The sequence below is a fragment of the Aythya ferina genome, assembly GCF_964211825.1.
Source record: "Aythya ferina genome assembly, chromosome: 3".
Classification (NCBI taxonomy): Eukaryota; Metazoa; Chordata; class Aves; order Anseriformes; family Anatidae; genus Aythya; species Aythya ferina.
This window is the reverse complement of record NC_140298.1, coordinates 48,911,445-48,933,293: the sequence shown is the minus strand read 5'-3', so window position 1 is coordinate 48,933,293 and position 21,849 is coordinate 48,911,445. Positions and strand designations below refer to the sequence as shown.

The 21,849-nt window shown below is 44.0% G+C and overlaps 1 protein-coding gene across 5 annotated transcripts; it reads left to right on the top strand.

Annotated features, from left to right (window-relative positions):
- Positions 1–158: 158 nt before the first annotated feature.
- PNLDC1 (PARN like ribonuclease domain containing exonuclease 1) lies at positions 159–12,993 on the top strand. 5 transcript variants are annotated; one of them, XM_084512956.1, is made up of 19 exons: positions 159–175; positions 912–969; positions 1,101–1,174; positions 2,086–2,119; positions 2,267–2,390; positions 3,058–3,146; positions 3,625–3,725; positions 4,790–4,869; positions 5,908–6,045; positions 6,982–7,051; positions 7,287–7,372; positions 7,571–7,626; positions 8,830–8,897; positions 9,655–9,708; positions 9,923–9,965; positions 10,514–10,619; positions 11,779–11,954; positions 12,127–12,225; positions 12,800–12,993. In XM_084512956.1, the coding sequence occupies exons 2-19, from the start codon at positions 920–922 to the stop codon at positions 12,870–12,872; spliced, it is 1,521 nt and encodes a 506-aa protein (XP_084369082.1). In that variant the 5' UTR covers positions 159–175; positions 912–919; the 3' UTR covers positions 12,873–12,993. The 5 variants fall into 5 exon arrangements, 4 of the variants coding, with proteins under 4 accessions (XP_084369082.1, XP_084369080.1, XP_084369079.1 ...); XM_084512954.1 differs by lacking the exon at positions 159–175 and adding an exon at positions 320–434 and having other exon boundaries at positions 10,514–10,586; XM_084512953.1 differs by lacking the exon at positions 159–175 and adding an exon at positions 321–434.
- Positions 12,994–21,849: the final 8,856 nt, after the last annotated feature.

Genomic DNA, 21,849 nt, shown 5'->3' with positions numbered 1-21,849 from the left:
GGCAGTCTAATTTAGCAGATGGCCATCAGGTGAGCATTTACTGTGGTCACAAAGTTACATGCTAAATTCAGTAAACACACAAAACCAAAAAACAACACATAAGTTTGCATTCCCCTAACTCATCTTTGCAGCCTTCTTGCAACCCTTCCCAGGTCTCGGTGCGGAGGTGCACGCTGTAGGTGCGAGATGCCCGCTGCCCCTCGCCCCTCCCCGTCCCCCAGCTGTGTCGGGTGTCGCGACCCGCCCCTATATCGCAGCCCGTTTCCCTCTTCCCGTTCAGCCCCGGGGCAGGCGCGCAGGCGCTGGGGGGACGGGGCGGAGCGGGGCCGTGTCCCGGGGTCTTGGGGTCCCGGGGGCGATGGACGTGGGGGCTGCGGGCTTCGGGCGGCTCCTGCCCGCCCTGCGGGACCGGGTCCGCAACGCCGCCTTCCTGGGTGAGCGCCGGGGCCCGGCAGGGTGCCCCCATGGGGCCCCCCTGTTGCAGCTGTAGGCTGCTCGGGGCAGCAAGCTGCTGGTGCTGGCTGAGAGCGAGCCCCATGGGCATGTGGGGGTGTTTTTGCGCTTTTCGGAATGAGAGCCTTGGAGGCTGTTGGAAGGAAAGTGGGGACATGCAGAGGGAGGCATTAAAGCAGCCTTTGCTTTGGAATGACCCCCGAGGGAAGGGGAGAAAGCAGGATGCTGCTCACACTCACTGTGTTACATGCAGGCAGTGAGGGTGCTGCCCTTCTTCAGGGAGTGAGAGGGTTTGCTCTTGCAGCAGTTCATCCCTTTTTTTCTTCTGGACCTGCTGTTGGGTTTAACAAAGAGGTTGTGGTGAAGAGAGATCCTTCAGAGATCCTTGGCCAGGTGCTGGCGGAATGCATGCCTCGTATTTTGTTTATTTTGCTTTGTTTTGGTATTCTTTCTAACAGGCCTTGATATGGAGTTCACTGGCTTACACTCGACTGTCCTACAAAATAACCAGCCCAGGTAAAGCTGCTGGACTTGAATCGCGAGGAAGAATTGCTGTTCAGGCTCTGTGAAAGCCAACCTGTGCATTGCCACAGTTCTCACTTTCCTTCCCCTTCCCTCACCCCGTGCTTTGGGTTTTGTTTTGGTAGCCTGTTTGATTCCCCCGCCGAGCGGTACCTGAAGGTCAGGCAGAGTGTGCAGCGCTTCACAGTCACCCAGCTCGGTAAGTGCTCTGTGGAGAGCAGCCCCATGAGGGCCCCTTGCTGGCTGCTGAGCCCTTGAAGCCCTACCTGTGGATTCTGTTCACAGAGCCATTTGTTGGCAATGGTAGGTTGGTTGGTTTGGTTCTTTTCTGATGTTTCTACTAGCAGCTTTTTAATACTGTAAATAATTTAAAGTCAGGTGGGCCATATGCTTCTTACTGATCTAAAGCTATTCATATTTAAATATCCCAGGTACAAATACAGAGCTATAAAAAACAAGGGTGCAAGCAAGAACTAAGTGATAGCAGCTCCAATTCAAGGCTGTCGTTGACAGTTGATACGATGTATGTGTAAGGGGACCGTGAGAGAGAAAAACGAAGGGTGGTATTTCTGATGTTCCTAAAATGGAGGGAAAAAAAAAGTCAACAAGAGAAGGGAGCACTGGTGGAGGGCTACTGAAAATTTTCTTAAGAACCAGTTAAAGGTTAGGAGTGAAACTCAGGAAGTGTTTTAAATATTCTTCAAACACGTAATCTACGTAAGATCTTAATGTGCTTTTTAAGGATTAATAGGAAAATGAGGACCTAAATACCCAGCTCCTTATACATGCTTTTGTAGTGAAGCTGGACCCACTGGTCTACGTGTGCGTAGTTGGAGACTTTTGTCACTGACTCCCCTCTTCTCACCCCTTGCTCAGTCTATTTACTGCTTAACCAGACCTGACTTCTTGCTTAACTGAGCGCTGAAGAGCTTTTAGGGCTGTCAGGGAGCTGAGGAGGGGCCTGGCAGTTTGTGTAAAGGTTGCAGTGTGGTGTTAGTAAATGAGAAACACACTCCTTCAGGGATCTCTCACATCACTGATTTCATTTTCATGGTATTGTAGACATCAGCCCAACATCACTATTTCAGTTCAGGTCTCTCTTTCTTGCAGGGCTGGCAATATTCACAAAAGAAAATTCAAACAAGTAAGTAAAAAGCATCCTTTCCACGTAGACTTGGGCTTTTCTGTTAAAACGAAGGCAGCGTGGTTGAGCTTTTATGCAGAAATCTCTTGGGAAGGGCTGTGTCATTTCTTGTAATCATCTTCTAGAGATTTTTTCTTTTCATTTTAGGTATGTGGTGCATTTATACAACTTTTTTCTCTTTCCGTCAACATTGGGAGTTACGGATGTTGAATTCACCCTCTCTGCATCTAGCATTCAATTCCTGTCTCATTACGGCTTTGACTTTAATAAGGTATGTAGTCTCTATGCCAGGAATCTAGAGCAGAGGAGGTCTGTGCAATTCTAGGAGAAACTATGATTAATATCTCTAAATGATACGTTCTTGGGGTAGGCAGCTTCTTCCTGATGTATGAATCCATTGTGTGGTTCATTAGCAGGGAGAGTGAGCACTGGTTTTCTGAAGGGCCTGAGAGGCAATATCCACATATTTGTCAGCCTAAGACAAATTCCCCTATCCCCAAAGATGAAAACACAAGTCTTTTGAACTTAGAAGTTGCTAAACAGAGCCCAGTGGGAGTTTTTAACTTTCCATGAAGGTGGAGGAGTCTCAGTGTACCTGTACCTTATGCATTGCCATGCTTCCCATAAACTGAGGCTGTTAAATAAGAGCACTGTTTAGCAATTTTGGATAGGTCGCATCATATGTTGGTATCTTGATGTTTGAAGAATCTCAGTAAAGGAAAGGTAAAAGCAGAGCAAAAAAAAAAAAAGTATCTTCCTTTATGAACAAATACATCTTGGATTACCTACAGTTAATGTTTTTGGAGAAGATATTTTGAGAACAAGAATCACCAGCACTTCCTAAATACATGTCAGTTTTGGAACTGACTAACCTGCTATTCTTTAATTTGGTGCAAGAAAGTCCAGGGGAGATTAACTAACCATTTTTCTCCCTTCAGTTCCTGAAAGATGGAATCCCGTACATGAACGAGGTACAGGAGGAGAGCCTGAGCCAGCATCTCTCAGAGGGCAGCTGGAGAGTCTGCAGGTGAGCGTTACTCAGAGGGGTGGCTCCTGTACTAATGCTGTTGACAGCTCTCCTTCACCCAGATCACGTTTTGTAAATCAGTAAAATGTTGATCTGGATGCCTTGCTGCCAGTTCTTCCTGCATGCTGTGGTCTGCCCAGAGGCGGACTGAGATCACAGAACCATAGGCTCACTGAGGTTGGCAGGGGCTTCTGGAGGCTACGTGGTCCAACCCCCTCCTCAAGCAGGGCCACCCAGAGCTGCTTGCCCAGGCCCACGTCCAGGTGGCTTTGGAGGATCTCCAAGGGGAGTCACCCACACAGTACAGAAACACGCTTCCTGATGTTTAGATGCAAAATATCACAGGGTACAATCTGGAGAGTTGGCTGGATATTTGGGAAATACTTCTGCATTCCTACAGCAAGGCATGAGTCTCAGCTATAAAATGAACAAACAAAAATATAATTTCTCTCCCTCTTTTTCCGTGATCCTGCTTTAGTGCTGTGGGCAGGGATGTGATGAAGAAGGCTATTGATGAAGTGACCAGGTGGATAGTAGCAGCAGAGGAAGGGGAGACCATGACTCTGAAGGATCTGAGCGGTATGGAACAGGGCGCTTCCCTTGGGTACTGACAGGCTCTGAGTGGCTTCATCACTGCTGAACATCTGTGGCTGCTGGTGTCCTTTGCTGCCTGTTCTCTTAAACAAGTCTTAAACAAGAATGAAAGCACACGTGCCCATCCTGCCTTTACAGCCCTCTGCCTCTGCCTCCATTCTTGTCAGGAATTCGTCTCTGAGCTCTGCTTTTCTGCGCTATTGTGGCGTTGGGTCTTCCTGTGGTGGAGGTGCTGGGATGAGGAGAGCTTGTTTTGTAGTAACTGGCTTCTATTTTGTGCTTCTTCAGAATAGTAAGTGAAGAATTTGTAGGTGATCTGAATCAGGAGAACTTTGGGCTTGTTTGCAAGCTGAGAAGTCTCTGTGCTATTTTGGGGGAGAAGAAGTACATGGAATCATAGCAGGGGCTAATTTGTAGGTTTGTTCATGGAGACCAAACCTTAATCCTCCAGGTCAGGGGGTGAAACACAGGAAAAGGTTAGGAAGGACTCTGATACTTTTTTTTTTTTTTTTTTTTTTTTTTCTTCCCCTCAGTCCAGTCCAAGAGTGTGAAATGCAGAGGGTAGAGTGTGCTCAGTTTCGTATTTACTACACCTGCTGTAGTAGATATGATAATGAAACTTAATTTATTTAAGCAATGAGACTGATTAAAGTGTCCTTTAGCATGCTGTTCATAAAACAACAGGTTAATTTGTTATCAGCCACCTCTCATCTGTGCTTGGCTTCTGAGTGTGTTGCTCTGACACCTTTCACAAACACAGCCAGTCTTTCTCAGAGCGCTCATAGTTACCTTTCTCCCTCTTCTTGTTTTCAGTTGGTCTTTTGCTTTCCTCTATGTCCTCACAAAGGCTTATTTGACTGAAATTCTCACTGTGACTTTTTTTTTTTGCTGTCATGACGTGAATAGGAATGTACCAAAATCATACATTCAGGCCTATTTTTTGTACAGTGGAGGAGAAAAATCTGGTCAGTCCTTCTGTCTAGAAAAAGTGTTTTCCAAATAGGCTTCTCTGCCCCTCTGAAATTGTCACTATTTCTTTTCTGCCTTAGGCTCTCACATGCTTGAAGTTCAGCTGGTTCTGAGACAAGCTCTCCAGGATGTTTGGACGCAGCCTCTTGAAGATGGTGAGGTGAGCTGGAAACTTGGACCTTTTGAAGAGGGGATTTCCATCTAGATAGACAGAACTGGTGTTCTCGTAGAGGCACCAAAATGTTGCTTGTACTTTTCATGATAGGGGGTCCAGGAGGAGAAAACAAAACAAAAGAATGTACTGGGCAGTGCTGATTTTGGATCCCTTTCCTTGGCATATTACAAAATTGAATAACTTTTGGTTTCTGTTTCACCTGTAGCCACAAAATACATTGAGCTGTGGAAGTACTTGTCCTTGGAGGGGTTCTGCAGGGACTTTCTTCCTGTCTTTAGACTTTGACAGATAACTCTTTCAATACCTTCCCAAGAATGTGCAGTTTTAGCTTTTTTTTTAAGTGGTGTTTTTTTTTTTTTTTCATTTGCTGACATTTTGCCATATAGTTGCTTTGATTACTTTCACTCTTAATATGGCTTGTTATAGTGGGGTATGCCTTTTTCATCTTTTTTTTTTTTTTTTTTTTTTAATATTTGGTGCAGTATTTTCTGAATTAAACTTAAGGCTGTGGAGCTCTCAAAACATGGCATGAGTCTTAACAGTCAGTTGCTTAGATATAGATTACAAAAATATATATTTTTTTACATTAGTACTCTTTTGGCTTGATAACAAATGTCAGCAGAGTGACAGATTTACTCATCCCACTCACCTGCAGCACAGCCTTTGAGGATTCAGTTTGTGTGATTGCTCTTTTCTTCTGTTTTTCAGTGCCACAAGCTTACAATATTGGCATAAAGTTAAACTGAATTATGTTTATTTGCAGTCCAAAATATCTGTGGTAGGAACTATCCCATTAAGAAGAGAAGCATTAATGAGACACCATTAGAACAGGACTTATTTTTTTTATTACTGGAGCACTGATCTCAGTAGGGAAGAGAAGTGAGGCCGTTTTGAGGTCCCGGGAGTGTCTGTTCTTCATAGCCTGGAAGCTGAACATGAGTCCTCAGCATTACTGAACCCCAGTAAGCAATGCACATACAGCTAGTGTGGGAGGCTGAGGTATCCAACATCTGTTCTTTTCAGGTAATGGTGAAAAAAGTGAGTCCGCAACAGCGCCGGCTTCTGGAAAACTCTTCTTATGACTACTGCCGGAAGGAGCTGATTCTCACGTCTGCCCGGGGCTTCACCAACCTTTTCCAGATGCTTGTTAAAGCTAAAAAGGTGAAAACCCCCTGTCTCTACTCTAATTTTTCATCTCTTATTTTTTTTTTTTTTTTTTTTAATTTACTACACTGGATGTAGAGATAAAAGATAAAGAAGTAGTTTGAGTGACTCAGTTCATTCAGTGTGATCATCCTGTTTATCTGTCAGAAAAACTGAGATGAATTCTTAGACTGCAGTCGTGGTTAGAAAAAATGTGTGTTAAACACAACATGATCTTACTGACCAGGTTCCTCTCCCAAAGCATGCTCAGCATTATTGATCCAAATGCTGGATTTCCCTGTGTTACGCTTCTGTTAATCCTGCAGACCAAATGAGGCTGAGGAGAGTGAGTCAGAAGCCATTCTGCAATGTGTTTTTTAAACTATTTGAGAAAAAGCGGAGTCTGCAACGCTGAAAATCCTTGCGTTACACAGCATGAGTCACCGTCTAAGAAAGCTGAGCAGATTCTTGCCTCTGGGGCAAGATACTGTGCTTTTCAGCATGTGGCAGACCTGTTTACTGGGCCATGTAGGCTGTCAATGTGATTGTATATGGCAATTCTCATGTTCTGTATGCAGGTCACTGAATGAATTTCAGCTTCAGAAGAGTTTAGGCCTGAAAGCTGTCCTTCCCCTTCTGGTTAGGCCTATAAATGTGATGGCTGAAAGATGCTAGCACTGTTCAGCTGAACTGAGAATCTAGCTCATAGTTTCTTAGATCTATACAAAATAGGATACTATTCAAAAATACCCTCTTCAGACAGTCCACAAGTCTGATTTCCCGAAAGCACTAGTCCTGCAGTGGCCTTTGCAACCTGAATGACTTCTGTGTGAGTGCATGTGGATGCTGTCCATGGGGGGAAAGAATTACAGCTGTTGAGCAGGTCTGAGGTGGGTTACATCTGAGTCCTTATGCAGAAAGCTGCTCCAACAGGCTGTTATGTTCTTCCAACAGCCACTGGTGGGACATAACATGTTCATGGACCTCTGTCATCTTCATGACAAGTTCTACAAACCCCTTCCAGGTAATGCTGTACGTGTCGGCTGTCCCTGTCTGTGCCCCAGGCAGCTGCCTTTGCAGCAGGGATGGGAGGCTGAGCACAGTGGGCATTCAGCACCCCAGCAGGTAGCCCTGCAGTGCTTGGTGCTAGTCACCTCTTCTGCACTCCAACTGCTGGAGCAGGGCATCATTCCTCAGGTGAAATACAGTTGGCTTTTCCTCAGTTTCATAACGTTTTTATCCATGCGTTTTGCTTTCAGAAAGCTATGAGGAGTTTAAAAGGAATATTCACAACCTGTTCCCTGTCCTCATAGACACCAAGACTGTAACAAAATCCATCTGGAGGGTAAGATGTGATGGTGCTTCTGTGTGGCATTAGAGCTTGTATTTTCTCTGCTGGGTGAAAGACTTTCCTGAGTGGTTACAGAGCTGTGACTAGTTCTAAGTGTTGCCATGAGACACTCTGACCCGAGGTCTCATTTAATGAAACAGCAGTACCAGCAAAGGAGCTCATGCGGTTTTCTAACATGTTCTTCTTTTACAGAATCATCGATTTCCTCGAGTATCTACTCTTTTGGAGGTGTATGAGGTCCTGTGCAGGTCAGTGGTGGGCTATAGAAGCTTCTGCTATCACTTAATTTTCTTGGGAAAGATACTTTGTATATTCATTATTTCCCTTCTCCCAGATATTTTCCAGCTGGTTACTTGTCTTTCTAAATTTAAGAGCAAAATGTTTTCTCATCTTTCTTATAAAATTATTGTCGAGTGAAGTATTCTAAAAGTCACTGCTCACATCAGAGCTTTATGGGCCTAGAGTCCATAAAATGTATTCTAGTCTATACCATGTAACTGAAATGTTTCATGTTAGTTATGTGGTTGTAGTGACCCCTACGTTCCTGAATACCAAGCAGGGCTTTAGAGCTTTGAAAGGGGCTTTCCACCTTCATTTTATTGGTCTCAGGGTTAGCTTGCAGATAAGCAACACACAAATGTAAAATTGCGTGTAAGGCTATGGCATGCTATGAAATGAATAAGTTTAAATTCTCAGTGAAAAAATACCCTAATTTCAAATGCAAGCTCCCAGGAAAGGGCTATTAGCACTCAGCTCAAAGCTCTAATTAAACACAGTGATCAAGTGGAGCCTCAGTAGATAACCTATTTCATGAGCTTAACCATGATGTGGTTTTCTACGCTTGTTCTTTGGATATGTTGTTTTTGCATGTGTATCAAACACTTGGTAAGAAAAAGCAAAATTTCCTCTTCCCCTCACCCCTACTCCCAAGAAGTAGATGCCAAATTAGAGCTTATAAAAACAGCACTGTTCCTTGTTTTGTAGCATTTTCAGACTGCAGATTCTCAGAGTTTTGGTGTTTTGTTTTTTTTTCTTTTATTTCAGTCACTCCATAGGTATCTATTTAATCTGTCCCCCATTCAAATAGCACTCAAACAGAGCCATCTAAACCACCTCTCTCCTTGAAGTTGTCCATTGATTTTTTTTTTTTTTTTTTTTTAGTTTAGTTCGCATTTTTATTTACAATTAGAGCAGGTTGCTGCTTAGAAAGTTTGGCTGTGGGAGGAGACTGAGGTAGTTTTTAGGAGTTAGTTTTCAGGAAAACTGTTAGTGTTCAGCAAGGAATCTCAGCCTTTAATAGGATACTACCAAAGTTCCTTTTAAACTGTTCAATAGTTTTTTCTGAAATGAAGCCACGGGTCACTAGAGAACAGGAAAACCTGGCATATAACTTGTCTTGTCCTTCCTTGGTATGTTAGAGACAAAAATCTCACACATCCATTTGTCTTCAGCAACAACCTAAACCCCACAGATCCAACGGGCCCAGTGATTACTCTCGCAAGTGACTGTTCACGATACGGTATGTTTTTAAGCACATCTTCAAAGTTGGGTAGCTAAAAGGGTTTGTTTTATTGTGTGGATGTCCACATGGAAAGTGCGAGTGAATGTTGGTAGGACTGCTGAATTCACACAGGGCTTCTGATGTGTGTCAGTCCTGACCCAAGGCCTGGGCTTGCAGAAAGTTGCATGTTCCTCTCCTCCCTGGTAGCTGCTGGGGGTAAGGCAGGGCAGGACACAAAGGTTTACACCACGCTGCTGGCATAAATGGCATTTGCACTCAGATGGGCTGAACTGAGCCCAACTTGGTGCAGTGAAGAGTCAGCAGCCCTTGGGCAAGGGGAGGTGGGAAGCAGCGATCCTAGAAGAGGGAGCTAGTGGCAGGTAAGTCCCAGAAAACAGCTGAGCTAGGTAGCTCGCAGACCTTTCCTGCCTGTCCTGGTGTCCTGTAGCCCATGGCCTTCTGTGTTTCGAAGCAGTTCCCATGCCATCAGTAGCATAAAACACAATTCCTTTTAGGTTTTCATGAATGTTCATTTTATTTTTTATGTGCATCTTACTAAGCTCTTCAGCTGTTGGTATAACTGCTGCCTTTTTGTTGGCTGTGTTTTAAAATGCCTTGTAGAATTGTAGACCTGCTATTGGGTGTAAAGGCTTTAAGGGAAGGAGAGAAACTGCTGAGGGATGGGGGAAAAAAAAAAATAGGATTCTGTAGCCAAGCAGTTTCCACAGTGTGATGGAGGCTTTTATTTCTTTTTAATTTTGTTGGACACTTACAGCTGAGAAGAAATCCCCTCATGAGGCAGGCTATGATGCATTTCTCTGTGGTTCAGGTAAAATGCTTCTCAAACGCTTCTTGAACTTTTATTATTGGGGCTTGGCAATTCATTTCCTGCTCTGTTTACTCCGTGCTAAGTAATATTTATTTATACACAGTCTTATTCTTAGTAACTTACCTGCACTTTGAGTTTTCTACTTTCTGTAGTTCCATTTATTTAGTTATGTTCTTATATCTTTGATCTAAAGTATCGTTGTTTCTCCTTCTAGTTCTTCTGAAGTCAGCTCATTTGCTACTACGCAGAGTGACAAAGTGAGTGGTGTTTACGTGTTTATCAAAAGTCTTGTTACACAGATGAGTCTTACAGAAAACAGTCCTGAGTTTGCTCTGGCTGACTTTGTGTTTTTCAGTCTGACCTTCCTTTTGGATAACAGAAAGTGTTATTGAAAATGTCATTGTTCTAATTAGATTGTTATTTTATAAATCTGAAAGTAGTAGATTTATGTCAAAGCTGACATTTTGAAAAATGTAATCAGGGGCCATGAAATGGCTCAGAGGTTGGGAAATGGCATAGTGAATCCTTTATCCTCGAACAAGCTCTCTCAAGTTCAGTTCACTTGGGTAAGGGTCAAATCATTTTCCATTACTTTCCATTTTTGAAAACTGTGTGATTCAGTGACTTCAGCCAGTTAAGTTCCTGTTCAAATCCCTTCCCCCTGCTTGCAGCTTTTTGGTATCTTCTGCAGAAGCCAAGCCTTGGAATACCTATTCCCTCACTAATCTGGGGGCTCTGTGTTCCAGAGACCTTGTGTGGCACTGCAGTGCTGGAGAGACAAAACATTGTTCCTTTTTGTTTTCAGATGTAGTGATACAGCGGAGGCTGATCCTTCTTTCTCTCAGTATCTCACTGCGTTAGCTGAGTACCTGAACAAGGTGAATTTCATCCGAGGTGGTGCCTCAAGCATTGTGCGTATGAATTGCAGGTCTGTAACCACTCTGTGGGGTACGTAGGTCCATAGCCTAGCTGATGACTTCATTAGAGGACAAAAATCCACCAGTGCCTGGGCCCACCTTGGGAGAAGTTGTCTCCATGCAAGTGACACAAATGACCTTTCAAAATGGCAAATGAGTTGAAATTCTGCCTCATGAAACAGAATCATAGAACCATTTAGGTTGGAAAAGACTTCCAAGATCATCAAGTCCAACCATTAACCTAGCATTGCCAAGTCTGCCACTAGACCATGTCCCTAAGCACCACATCTACATGTCTTTTAAATACTTCCAGGGATGCTGACTCAACCGCTTCCCTGGGCAGCCTGTCCCAGTGCCTCACAATGCTTTCAGTGAAGAAATTTTTCCTAATATCAAACCTAAACCTTCCCTGGTGCAACTTGAGACCATTTCCTCTCATTCTATCACTTGTTGCCTGGGAGAAGAGACTAACCCCCTACCTTGCTACAGCTACTTTGAGGTAGCTGTAGAGTGTGATAAGGTTTCCCTGAGCCTCCTTTTCTGTAGGCTAAATAAGCCCAGCTCCCTCGGCTGCTCCTTGTGAGCTTTGTTCTCTGGATCCTACATCAGCTTTGTTGTGCTTCTTTGGATGTGCTCCTCGATGTCCTTCTTGCAGTGAGGGACCCAAAACTGAACGCAGTACTCAAGGTATGGCCTCACCAGAGCCGAGTACAGGGGGACAATCAGTTCCCTAGCCCTGCTGGCCACACTAGATACAAGCCAGGATGCTGTTGGCTTTCTTGGCTACCTGAGCACACTGCTGGCTCATGTTCAGATGGCTGTCAACCAATACCCCCAGGTCCCTTCCTGCCAAGCAGTTTTGCTGCCTCATTGTATTAATATTGTTACCTTACAGGATGGCATTAGTCACTTTACACTGTCCTAACACTGTGCTCTGTAGAAGAGCTTGCTGTTTCTCTGTTTTTCTATGTAGCAATAGTTTGCCTTTATGACTCCAGTTTAGAAAAATACTGGGACAAAAGAAAAGTAGCCTTGCACCAACAGTTGTGCAGTATGCTGTCCTATTTTTGTCACGTTTCCTGATTCTGTTGTAGTTCTATAGTTCTGTACTATTCCTGAACTCAGATATGTCTCAACATTGCATATTTTCCAGAATTTTTCTGGGGAAGATGTACCCAGCCAACATCCCCCTCCCTTGGTTGTCCGTGTCCGAGGCTGGCCACAGATGAATGAAAGGCAGATTTACCAGGAGTTAAAAGCTCTTTGTCGCTTTGATGTCAGAAGGCTATCAGAGAACCAGTTCATTTTGCTCTCCAATAAATTTAAGCAGTAAGTGACTGGAAAATCCTACCTTTCTGTCCCTTGATCCTCTTTGATCCAAGTTTTCATCCTCCTCTCTCTCTGTTATGACAGCTCTTAGATAAAGAGATTTCTGTCCTGATCTGTGGGATGCTGTAAGCAGCCTGCAAGTCATGGTTAATGACATCTGCTTTCATTACAGTGTCAGGCTTGTTCTCCGCAATTATAAACACCACCCTCATCTGCAGATCTCTGTCTATCGCCACTGGAGGCACTCTCCGCGTGTGAACTGCTTGTTGCAGTGAGTTATGAAAATCACATGAATGGGGAGGAGGGAGGGAAGGACATCCTGTTCATAGTGCTGGGGCCCTGTCACAGAAGCAGTGTGCTGCTCTTTCTGTGTCCTTCTAGAGATCGGGGAGTTGAGAAAGAGGTTCCCATGCTGACTGCTGGATTGCTACTTGTGATCTTTCATCCCTGGGCAGCAGGACTTCAAACGAGATCTTGATTAACCAGATCTAAGTTAACCCAAGAACATTTCACCGTGGAGAGCACAAAACCATGTGCTATCATAACAGACAGAGGATTACCTTGATGAGCTGCAGTGCTAGCTCCAATAAGCTCAAGGAGAGAGAGGCAGAGTCTCCCAGGTGTGGGAGGGCTGTGGGTTTTTCTGGAGCAGAGTTGAAAGCTCAGTAGCAGGGGAGAATTCCAAATTCGAAATGCATCCCTCTGGAAGGAGAGGCAGCAGTGCTAATGAATAGTGAATTTCTGGCCTGACACAGTTAGAAAAAGAATCTCAGTTTTTAATAAGAACAAAATTCAGACCTGAATATAAGTAGCCTTAACAATGTTTTATCATTCTTGTCCTTTAGAGTGTCTGGTATTGTGGCACTGTGGTCTCTCTTGGCCTTTGTACTTGGAGGATGTCCTTGCTGTTCATCGTAAACGACTCTCTTTCAGCTGAGACATGAGGAACACCGATTTTTTTTTTTTTTTTGAATGCTTGTTCTGTTTTGTTTCATTTTCCCTTCATTCAATAAAGTATATATATATATAAAAAAAAAAAGTGTTTTAAATTTATTTCTTGGAAATGAGCTTTTGAAGAGGATGTGTTGGTTTCTGGTTTGTATTATTTTGTAATCTGTTCAAAGCATAGCCCCCTCCTGAAGAGGTAGAGGTGGTTCTTTTGATGACTAATATACTTTGTTCTAGTGGTTCTTCACAGCTATGCATAACCTCGGTTTGTTCTTAGTGCTTTTGTTGCTGCATAAAACACATTCGTGCTGAAGTTCTGGAAGTTATGAAATGAAAGACTATTTTTAACTTCAATTGTAAAGCAGGGGAAATGTCACTGTTTACCAAACAAAAATGGGCAGAGCTGATGGAGAAACCACTCTCGAAGTTCATGAAGGATTGTGGGGAATGGAAGATAATTTTCAGTGCATGACTGTTGTGCAGTTCAGTGGTAGTGGATCTGAAGATAGTCGCAGATAAGTGGAATTTGTCAGCTTGCAATTTGTAGAATATGCACAGGTCAGGTGAGTTGGCATGTTATTTGTTTGCTTCTAGTGCACAGCATGTGAGGGCTCCTTTATCTGAAAATATGATGAGACATCGCACTCTGAGAAACTGAGATCAATTTCTACAATATAGCTAGAGTATTTAGCAGTCCAGGGACTGCCATCTTCAGAAATATTTCTTACAGATATCCTTCTTAAAACCAATCTGCCCATCCATGATTTCTAAATCATGATTTCTAGATCTAAATCATCCATGAAATCTAAATCAATTTAGAAATCCATGATTTCTAAATCTAGATTTTGTTAGTCACCATATAATTTAAGGGGGCTCATGGTCATACAATAAGTAGAATCTGCCTTTATTATACTCTAAAATGGGAATTGCTGCAGAGGACCTTAAAGCAACAACACAGGATTGCAGTGTGTGTGAAGATCACGTGCGCCCTGCTGCTAACAGTTAGCTGCGTTGCTGCTCTGTAGGGCACTGTGTCTTCAGATGTGGTTCGTGAGTTCTGCACAGCTTGTGGTTTGTGCCTCTCGTTTCATAAGATAAGTCAGTTATTTGTCTGCAAGGAGCAGAGTTTTTTTTTTTTTTTTTGTAACCCCTTCAGTGATGGGGTTTTCTTTTCTGTCACAATGTTCCTTTAAACGCCAGTGTAAGTAAGGTTCTTTTTGTCTTCATCCCTATAGACCTCATGTGCAGACGGTCTGTGTTGTGTAGAATGGGGAAAGTTTACACTAAGAATGACATGTAGTGCCATTCATTTTCCTATAAAAACACATCTTGGGATGTGAGCTAGGAAACGATACCCTTGGTCTATGGGCCCCCTATTTGGTTAGCTATCTAAATATGGGGAGATGCAGCCTCCCTTGCATCTAATCTTTACAAACTAGGGATCACAAGACTATAGGTGCTGTTACCTTTGAGGAACACTGCTGCTTCTAAGAGAGCATGCACTTTGATTTCAGGAAAAAATAAATAATTTGTTCTGCCTTTAACTTTTTGCTTCCTTTCTCCCATTTTCTTTTCCAAATGACAAACAGACAAATACTGAATTGGCTCATGGCAGTACTATGGCAGTAGTTTATCCTCTAAAGAAACATGCTTCTCTTTGGCAGAAAGCAGAGGTCCTTTCACCCCTTTTTCAGGAACAGCCCATAGATCTGACCATGCCTTCTCCCTGTCCAAGGCACAGACATACCTCACAAAGCCAAATACTGTACTGAACCAAGACTTGGGTTTCCTGCATTAGAGCTGGGAGAGAGAACTTATAAATAAAATTGCTCTAGATCTACTAGATATTCCTTTAAGTCAGCTAAGTTTGCATTCAGATTGTATACAGAAGAAGAAATATGAGCAGGTTTCTGATTGCCTCGGGAGAATTTGCAATCACAAGTTGCCAGTGTGTAATAACCTAGGGTCACTCACTTCTGAGAGCATTTTAAAGATAACAATCATGCGTGCTCTCGTGAAATGGGTTAGCTGGGGGCTAGTCTGACAAATCAGAGCAGCAGCTCTTATCTGTGGGAACAGATTTACAAGTTCTGAGCAGCTTTAGATCAAGACGACATCTCCCTGAACATGCCAATATGGCCATTCTGACCTCAGCTGTTGATTTTGCTCCAGACTAGGGAACTGTTACTAATCCAAGTTGGAAGTATCAAAAGTAGTTCTGGTTACACCCACTCCTACACGCCTTCTGCAAGGAGGGGGAAGAACTTCAGAGTCTTATAAAACCAGCTCAAGGTGGTGCAACCTGCCTTGTAACTCCAGCCTTGAGGAGGTGCATGCCAAAGTTGCTGGGTAGCTGTGAGGGCTGGCAGCTCAGAAGTCAAACCTGCCTCCTGAAGTCAGTGACAAAACCCAGCAGCAAAAAAGTCCCCAGCAGCAGTTGTTGTACACTTGCTTCTCAGCACTGTTAGGAAGTTGCACTGAATTCAGCCTGTAAGGTTGGAAAGAATAATTCCAACCCTCACTGAAACAATGGTAAAGGTCCCTCTTAAATATCTTACCCTGCAGTGTAGAATTGCAGGTCAGAATGTATCTACTTCTAAGAACAATTTGATTTTTTATATATATATTTTTTTAAATCTTCATGATTAGATGCCTATTTTCTGAGTTAACCTCTCTGCCCCTGGCAGGTAACCTCTCAGGGCATCTCCTGCTGCAGAACACCAACAACAGAAGTCTTGCAGCAGAGGAGCTCAGCACTGCTTTACGTTAAAAGAAATACCATCCTGCCAGACCTTTGTTGAGGAATTTTATCATTGCCATTAGCTTTGAAAAAAAAAGAAACAAACACCAAAACACTTCAATTATGCAAAAAGTCTATGGTGCCATAAATGTAAGAGTCCAAACTATCACTATTTTTTTTTAAACAACAATCTGCTCATGGCTTCAGTGGCAATACTCCAGTTACTGGCATTGGAGGAGAGCAGAATTTACTTCTTGGTTAAAGTCAATGTATAGTTTTTGTATAGAAGAAAGCTTTATATATCCCTCTGTTTCATAGTGGTGTGAATTAATATTTCTTAGTAATGTTATGCATTCAATCAAAATACACTGTAGCTGAAAACCTTGCTGCATATTGGAAGAGCAAGGTTACGGATACCTTGCTGGAAGAATCAAGAGGAACAGCACCATACTAAGCGCCAGTGTCACTCACCCTCTTGATGCTATGTAGCCCAACAAGTCAGGGGTGCTCTGGCTGTGCTGCAGCATCACAGCTGGGTCTGAACTTTGTATGCTGATCAAACAACTGAGGAAATTTCTGTATGCCTTTGGGCTTGTCAGACAACATGAGAAAATCTTTCTGTGCAACTGTTCTGTTAACATGTCATGTGGAGTGCCAGGTTTGACTCTGATTTTCTGATTTGATCTTCCTTTTTCCTGATAGTCCACCATCTCCTGTAGTCTCCATTCTCCAGAAGACTCATTGAGGGGGCAGTGGATCGAATGCTGCGGACATACTTGTTCCAACATCAGTTCTGCTTAACTAAAGGGTATGACAGAAGGGAGTGCTCCCTTCTTGGAAGGGAAACGTGTTGGTCAGGTCCCCTGTAAGGCAAGTGTCTGAAGGAGAAAGCAGACCAGCCACTCTGGGAAGAGCACGACTCTCTGTATCTCTTGGTTTGCCCTGCAATAACAATAATTACTCCTGAGTCACGCTGACCCAGCTGGAGGTGTCCTGAGGCGGATTCCAGCATCTGGCAGCAGATGTGGCTGCCGTCAGAGCCATAACCGGGGCTAGGCCACACATACCCAGTGAGTGCTGGCAGAGAGTTGTCCTGGTGAGGGTGTCTGAGTCCTATGTATTCAGTCAAAATGCCTGTGAGTGAGCAGTGAGGAGGGAGGGAGGCTGCTGCCTGCTGCCCCAGAGACATGGGGATCGATGGGGCAGAAGGTGAATGAGGGAGGCTGTGGGACACAGGCCAGGGCAGGCAGAAAGGGGCCTCAGCAAAGATGAAGACTGGAAGGAGAGCACAGGCAGGCAGGGTTGACAGAAAGAAAGATTTTCTTCTGTGGGGGCTGTGACTTTGTTTCAAGGCAGGAGTCCATGAAAAGCGGTGAAGAATCGTACTGCAGAGATGCCTGGGGGAGGAGGGAGAGCTTATGCTGAGTGTCTCGTGGAGCTCATGCAGGTTTTCTCTTGCTGCAAAACCTGCCTTGCTCTGATTTGTGGTTTAAACTGGTTTTAACAAAACCAGTACTCCAAGTGCTGTGTGAGCACTTTCAGGCTCACCTTCGGGTACAGAGCGTGGAGCAGTCCCAACCCCGAGGGGTATCTGGGCAGAAGCTGCTGGCCTTCAGGCAGGAGCACCACATGCAGGAATGCCCCTGGCTGCCATTCAAGCAACAGTGTTTGATGGTGGACTTGCTATTTCTGGAGTGTATATATACAGGTATCATAGAGAGACCTGTATAAGGTCCTCTCCAGACAGATTTTAAAAGAAAATAGCAGCAGCAACTCACTTGGTAAAAACAAACAAACAAACAAAATCAATTCCAGTGCTATAAGGCTTGTTTTTAAAACATCTATGGGGTGAAAATCTACAATGGGTAATGGTTACTATACAGGAGAAATGTATGATGTCCTGCAAAACACATCCAGGTTACAAAAAAAAAATAAATAAATAAAAGGAGGAAAACAGGCTATTTAAAACATGAAAATAAGTTGTTTAATGCCACCCAAGACATACACAAATTGAAGAAATCCTGAAGTAATTCTAAGTCTGGACCTGGTCCCACCTACTAACACCCTTGAGGTTCATCTGGGTTTCTAAGCAGTGAAAACTGCTGAAGAATGATCAGCAACTCTCATTCTGTACTTTCAACTGATACAGAATATTTTATTTGTTCCCTAAGACTTGGAACAAAGTGATACTAGTGATACTAGACACAGCTGTGGCATGTTCTCTCTAAAAGATGCTGCTAGAAACTTCTGCTTTGCCTCCGGTTTTCTATTACCGAAGGTCGTGCTGGCTATAAAATTTCTCATTATTTAACAAACTGCTTGCAGCCAGCATAGCCAAACAGGCTATGTTCACTCACCCACCAGAACTGATTTGTCCTGTGCATAACACACACAGCAGGCGTGGCTGTTCCTACACAAAGAAGAGGATTTGCAAACCCACACGCTCCACAGCCGCCTGCAGTGCTCGAAATTTGCCCCCTCCCCTGGGATGCGGTAGCGGAGCAGCTTGATGTAATTGTTCCATAGGGCTGCTGGGTCATGGGAACTAGTGCCACAGGAGACGTGCTGGGCTCCAGGGGCTGGGCTGGGGCTGGCGGCTGAGCCAGGGGTGCCTGGGGGCTGTCTGCAGCCGGAGGCATCCCCATGAAGGGGGGATGTTCATGCATCTCAGCTTGCATTGATGAACATCCTGCATGTACCATGACTTGGCACGACAGAAGAGTGTGGTGATGGGGGACAGAGAGGCAGCTGGAGCTCTTCCCTAATCCCATAGGTACCTGTCATCAGTCTTCTTTACCTTTGTGCTTCCAGTGCTGTCACTCTGGAAGAGGCACCTGGAGGAACAAATCTCTTCTGTCGGTGGCTGCTCGGTCACTGTGATGAGGGACACCGCACGGAGCAGGAGGCAGGGCTGCTGCAGCGCGAGGCACTGCTCCATCCCCTTGCTTCAGGCAGTTCCCAGGCAGAACAAGCTTGCCCGTGGGCTATTTCTATTAACAGTATTTGTGCTACAGCAATGGTCACAAATTGGTGACACACATGCCAAGGCACATGCCTCACTGCAGGCAAAAGCAAGCGTACAGGAGGACCCTGGTCCCACCCTTTCCTCCCAGTTGTTGGCTCCCACCAGCTGCCAGGGTCAGTGCGTGCAGGAGAGAGATTGGCTTTGCCTCTTCTCAGCAGGGGAGAGGGGCAGGGAGAAGAAGCAGGATTTGGAGAGGAAGGCAGCAACCTGAGGTGATGTGAAGGGGTTAGCTACTGCTGACCTTTGGGGTGAAACTGGGTGGCCTCACCTACACATCACTTCCTCCTCATTGAAGGTCACTGCTTCTCTTGGGTTTTTGCAAGTTCACCCTCTAATTTGCTTCAGGCTAACAACACTCAGCAGCACGAAGCTCGCCCAGCCCTTTCAGCAGATACAGGCAAGAGGGCTGGAGCAGTCCGGGAGAGGAGCTGGCGGCCTGCAGCAAGGAGCAGTGCTTCTGTCCTGCTGGTTCCCTTCCTTCCCACCCTCCTGCTGGGCACCATCCTCAGTTTCTGTGGTCCATGCTTTGGAACATGTCTTTCTGGTTTGTGCATGTGGGTGGATTCTCCCTATGGTTATCCTCCAGAGCCTTTGCCACCTGGAATGGGCTTTGCATCAGCACTTTGCCCCCACTGAGTCCAAAGGCACCACTGGGGACCTATCGTGCCTCTCCCTCCTAGGGAGGTGCTGCTGGCAGAGTGCACCCACAGCACTGCTCCAGCCCACAGAATGAGGCAGAGATCCTTCACATCTGCTTGCACTGAAGACTCACAAATCTTTCTGGGCAACCTCACTTAGTGACTTTAGAAATCTAATCTTTATAAATGTCTAAATGACACTGATTTAGGAGTCCCGCATTTCAAAATGCCTGTGAGTCTGACAGGCACAGCAAAGATGAGGAATACCATCACAGTGACAGTGATGGTGATGGAAAGCGTCATATGAGGCCTCTGCTGCAGAGACCTCTTTTGGACAGTGATGAACAAGATCAGACTGGAGAGAACCGTGTGTGTGTGTGTAAAATTAGGCAAATTTATGTTGGAAATGGAGATAATGATTGCATTGCTTATTCCAGAGCCCTGAGAGCAGGGCTTGTGAGTCCTTCACGTAGTGGAATGCCTCATCCTGCTGATCAGGCAGGAGAGGCTCAGGCCACCTGTGCTGGCACTGTAAGGGGAACAGGATGCTTGGGCACTGCTCTGTGCTGATGGCTGTCAAGGGAAAGAGCCTTGTGTTGTCCCCAGTGGAGAAAATGATACCCAGCATGGAGATAGCTGAGGAACTTCTCTGAACAGGTGACCGCAGGTCTGTTAGTGCCAGCCTGTATCTAACAAGGCATCTGAAGGGAAAGACAAAATCAATGATGACCATATTTAAGACATGTGCAGCACATTTCCTCCTCTTCATCTCGAAGCAAAGAAACCAGAGGATGTTACCGTACCCACCTAATCCCAACATGGTGCTGGGAAGCACTAAATTGGCAAAGGCTGCCTTCAGAAATAATGTGCTGTCTTCTAAACCATGTGACTTGATCTTGTTCAGCCTTGCTGGTCATTTGCTAGCGGGGACAACGTGGTGTTTTACTGTGCCATGGTGTCACTTGAAGCACGTGCTGTTTTCTCTCAGCAGGAGGGGCATGTTCTGCCATCAGTTTGCATTACTGCAACTGACGGAAACATATCAGCATCTAATCAAGTAATTTTTACCTTCCTAGGTATTATAATTCAGAGTGACTGCAAAGAACTTAATTTCTCATGAGTCCCACATATTAGGAACAGAAAAGAGAGAGTCTCTGAACGTTACTTTAATTAAATCACTTCACCAAAGGAGAGACAGGTTTATTGAACACTCTAGAGTCAGAAGCTGATATGCATTTTTGTTCTGCATATTCTATTACAGATATTTTACTGAGTGATTCTCAGTTCTCCATTACAGCTGGGTTGCAAAGATCTCATTTCAGATAGGAGAGAGGGAAAGTAAAAATAATTTCTTGCAGGGAGAAAGTTACTCATTAGAGAGGACTGCTTCTAAGGTTAAAGTGAAATTCTGAAAATTGTGCAAATGTCTAAATTGACAGTATTCAGCTGGTGGCACAGCAGATATTCTCATTTAAATAGCAGTGCTTGCAAAGAATTAACTAGAAAAAAATAAGTACTGTGTGGACCTACTGACCTTACTTATGTGCATGGGTATTAATAACCCAGAACCCTGAAGCAATGAAGCATACTTCTTCTCTTGTGGATCCAGCAAATGTCAAAATGTTAGCAAATTATCTGTATTATAAGGTGTTTGGTCAGCTAGTAAGTACTATTAATAGAAATCAAACAGACAAAATCGTAACTGTCACCAATGAAAAAAAAATCACAACAGCTTGCTAAAGTCATGTTTATGTAACCTAAAAGTTTGTGGATTTTTTAGAGCACACAAAGGCAGAAATCAAAATAATTTGTGTCCCTCTTTGTTAAAATGGCAATTAATGAATTGTGTTAACATATAAACATACACATATATAAATACATAACTCACAGTCTCATTTGATCTTGCACTATTTGTTATCTAATGTATTTTGCTCATATTTATATAGAACTGAAAAACAAACAAACAAACGAACAACAAAAACCAAACAACAACCCAAACCCTACAAACAAACACTGTAATACAAAACAGATTCTACAAAGCAGCAGACATCTTTTACTGCTTTTATGGTAATAACAGCTGATAACATTCATTGCTTTGCAGGATTGAGACCTACATTTTCCATGAAAGTTATGAACTTCTTTGTTGTAATTTGTCTCCAAGGATCTAGCTGGGGTGCAGCAATGATTCCTTCAGTTCTGGGTGTGCTGATTTCAGCTCTAAATATTCAATAGAAATTAAAATAGACCTGTGCAAGTTCATCTTCTTCACAGGCTTGTGCTCACTGAATTATTTTCATCCCTATTACAAGGAAAAGGGAGAAAAGATTTACTTGGAAGAAGGCAATTTCTGCAAGAATTGTTGCACTTTGGTGCTAATTAAAATAACTGAAAATATTTACAAAGTGAGCAGAACCAAGTCTTGATGAGGAAAGAAGAAAACTTGTGTTCACGGAGCTGCTTTGCTTTGCAAATGCCTTTCAATGCCATGTGTGTTTATACACAGCACAAAGAGGCATTGTGGAAGCAAACAAGGCACCTTCCTCC

Excerpts from the sequence above, each read along its gene's own strand:
- PNLDC1 (XM_084512953.1), top strand. The coding sequence starts at position 359 with ATGGACGTGGGGGCTGCGGGCTTCGGGCGGCTCCTGCCCGCCCTGCGG. Across the intron at positions 7,052-7,286 it reads GTTCTACAAACCCCTTCCAG|AAAGCTATGAGGAGTTTAAA; the intron begins GTAATGCTGTAC and ends TTTTGCTTTCAG. Across the intron at positions 7,373-7,570 it reads TAACAAAATCCATCTGGAGG|AATCATCGATTTCCTCGAGT; the intron begins GTAAGATGTGAT and ends CTTCTTTTACAG.